This window comes from Petromyzon marinus, chromosome 82 (genome assembly GCF_048934315.1).
Source record: "Petromyzon marinus isolate PM22_M1 ecotype Great Lakes invasive population chromosome 82, UKy_Petmar_22M1.pri1.0, whole genome shotgun sequence".
Taxonomy (NCBI): Eukaryota; Metazoa; Chordata; class Hyperoartia; order Petromyzontiformes; family Petromyzontidae; genus Petromyzon; species Petromyzon marinus.
In genome coordinates this window covers 5,735,853-5,738,352 of record NC_133747.1, presented here as the reverse complement: position 1 = coordinate 5,738,352, position 2,500 = coordinate 5,735,853, and the positions used below count along the sequence as shown (strand labels likewise).

Sequence of the window (2,500 nt, the reverse complement as noted above, 5' to 3'; positions counted from 1 at the left end):
GTGTAGTAGTGGTGGTGGTGTAGTGGTAGTGGTGGTGTAGTGGTGGTGGTGTAGTGGTGCTGTAGTGGTAGTGGTGGTGTAATGATGGTGGTGTAGTGGTGGTGGTGGTGTGGTGGTGGTGTAGTGGTGGTGGTGTAGTGGTGGTGTAGTGGTGGTGGTGTAGTGGTGGTGGTGTAGTAGTAGTGGTGGTGGTGGTGTAGTGGTGGTGGTGTAGTGGTGGTGTAGTGGTGGTGTAGTGGTGGTGTAGTGGTGGTGGTGTCCACCCACCCCCTCTGTGTGTGTCACAGTGCCGGTAGCCTTCATAGGCGCTGCCGCTAACTGCACTTGCCCCTACAGCCCTGCTAGAGGCTACCTGGGGGAGCTTTGTCTGTGTCTGTGTAACTGCACTTGCCCCTACAGCCCTGCTAGAGGCTACCTGGGGGAGCTTTGTCTGTGTCTGTGTAACTGCACTTGCCCCTACAGCCCTGCTAGAGGCTACCTGGGGCTCCGTTTGTCTGTGTCTGTGTGACTGCACTTGCCCCTACAGCCCTGCTAGAGGCTACCTGGGGGAGCTTTGTCTGTGTCTGCGTGACTGCACTTGCCCCTACAGCCCATGCTAGAGGCTACCTGGGGCTCCCTTTATCTGTGCCTGTGTGATTGAACTTGCCCCTACAGCCCTGCTAGAGGCTACCTGGGGGAGCTTTGTCTGTGTCTGTGTGACTGCACTTGCCCCTACAGCCCATGCTAGAGGCCTACCTGGGGCTGCCCTTTGTCTGTGTCGCAGAGTACCAGATCATCCCGGGCCCCATCATATCGGGATCTCCTGGCTCCATCAGCGTGATTGGTGGTGGTGGTGGTGGCGGTGGTGGTGGTGGTGCTACCACCACCACCACCACTACCCCCAAGTCCATCAAGCCGAGCAGAGCTCCACGCATCTCTGGGGAGGATCGTAGCTCACCTGGGAATCGCACCGGTGGGTGGGTGGGTGTGTGGGTGGGTGGGTGAGTGGGTGGGTGGGTGGGTGAGTGGGTGGGTGAGTGGGTGAGTGGGTGGGTGTGTGGGTGGGTGTGTGGGTGGGTGAGTGGGTGAGTGGGTGGGTGGGTGAGTGGTGTGTGGGTGGGTGAGTGAGTGGGTAAGTGGTTGGGTGAGTGGGTGAGTGATTGAGTGAGTGGGTGGGTGAGTGTGTGTGTGGGTGGGTGTGTGTGTGTGGGTGGGTGGTGTGTGGGTGGGTGGGTGTGTGGGTGGGTGTGTGGGTGAGTGGGTGTGTGGGTGGGTGTGTGGGTGGGTGGGTGTGTGGGTGGGTGGGTGTGTGGGTGGGTGGGTGGGTGTGTGAGTGATTGAATGAATGAGTGAGTGGGTGAGTGAGTGGGTGGGTGGGTGAGTGTGTGAGTGAGTGGGTGTGTGGGTGGGTGGGTGTGTGGGTGTGGGGTGTGTGGGTGGGTGTGTGGGTGGGTGTGTGGGTGTGTGGGTGGGGGTGTGTGTGGGTGTGTGAGTGAGTGGGTGAGTGAGTGGCTGAGTGAATGAGTGGGTGGGTGAGTGAGTGGGTTAGTAAGTGAGTGGGTGAGTGATTGAGTGAGTGGGTGAGTGAATGGGTTAGTGGGTGAGTGAGTGGGTGTGTGGGTGTGTGTGTGTGGTGTGTGGGTGTGTGTGGTGTGTGTGTGGTTGTGTTGGGGGGTGTGTGTGGGTGGGTGTGTGTGGGTGTGGGTGTGTGTGGATGTGTGTAGGTGTGTGGGGGTGTGTGTGGGTGTGTGTGGGTGGGTGTGTGTGGGTGTGTGGGTATGGGTGTGTGGGTGGGGGTGTGGGTGTGTGAGGGTGTGTGTGTGTGTGGTGTGTGGGTGGGTGTGTAGGTGTGTGGGTGGGTGTGTGTGGGTAGGTGTGTGTGTGTGGGTGGGTGTGTGTAGGTGTGTGGGTGGGGGTGTGTGGGTGGGTGTGTGTAGGTGTGTGGGTGGGTGTGGGTGTGTGGGTGGGGGTGGGTGTGTGTGTGTGGGTGGGTGGGTGTGTGGGTGGGTGGGTGAGTGGGTGAGTGGGTGGGTGTGTGGGTGAGTGTGTGGGTGTGTGGGTGGGTGGGTGAGTGGGTGTGTGGGTGGGTGGGTGGGGGAGTGGGTGGGTGTGTGGGTGGGTGTGTGGGTGTGTGGGTGGTTGTGTGGGTGGGTGTGTGGGTGGGTGTGTGGGTGGGTGTGTGTGTGGGTGAGTGGGTGAGTGAGTGAGTGAGTGGGTGAGTGAATGGGTTAGTGGGTGAGTGAGTGAGTGGGTGAGTGGTTGAGTGAGTGGGTGTGTGGGTGGGTGGGTGAGTGGGTGTGTGGGTGAGTGTGTGGGTGGGTGGGTGAGTGGGTGGTTGTGTGTGTGGGTGGGTGGGTGTGTGGGTGGGTGTGTGAGTGAGTGGGTGAGTGAGTGGCTGAGTGAATGAGTGGGTGGGTGAGTGAGTGGGTTAGTAAGTGAGTGGGTGAGTGATTGAGTGAGTGGGTGAGTGAATGGGTTAGTGGGTGAGTGAGTGGGTGTGTGTGTGTGGTGTGTGGGTGTG

General features: G+C 60.0%; 1 protein-coding gene across 1 annotated transcript in view; it reads left to right on the top strand.

Moving 5' to 3' along the window:
* The window catches only part of LOC116958752 (GA-binding protein alpha chain-like), a 14,243-nt gene that overhangs the window by 8,134 nt on the left and 3,609 nt on the right, over window positions 1-2,500 (top strand). Inside the window, exon 4 of the mRNA XM_076057482.1 lies at window positions 764-952. Coding sequence (XP_075913597.1) covers window positions 764-952 — 189 coding nt within the window. The remainder of the gene's footprint in view (window positions 1-763; window positions 953-2,500) is intronic.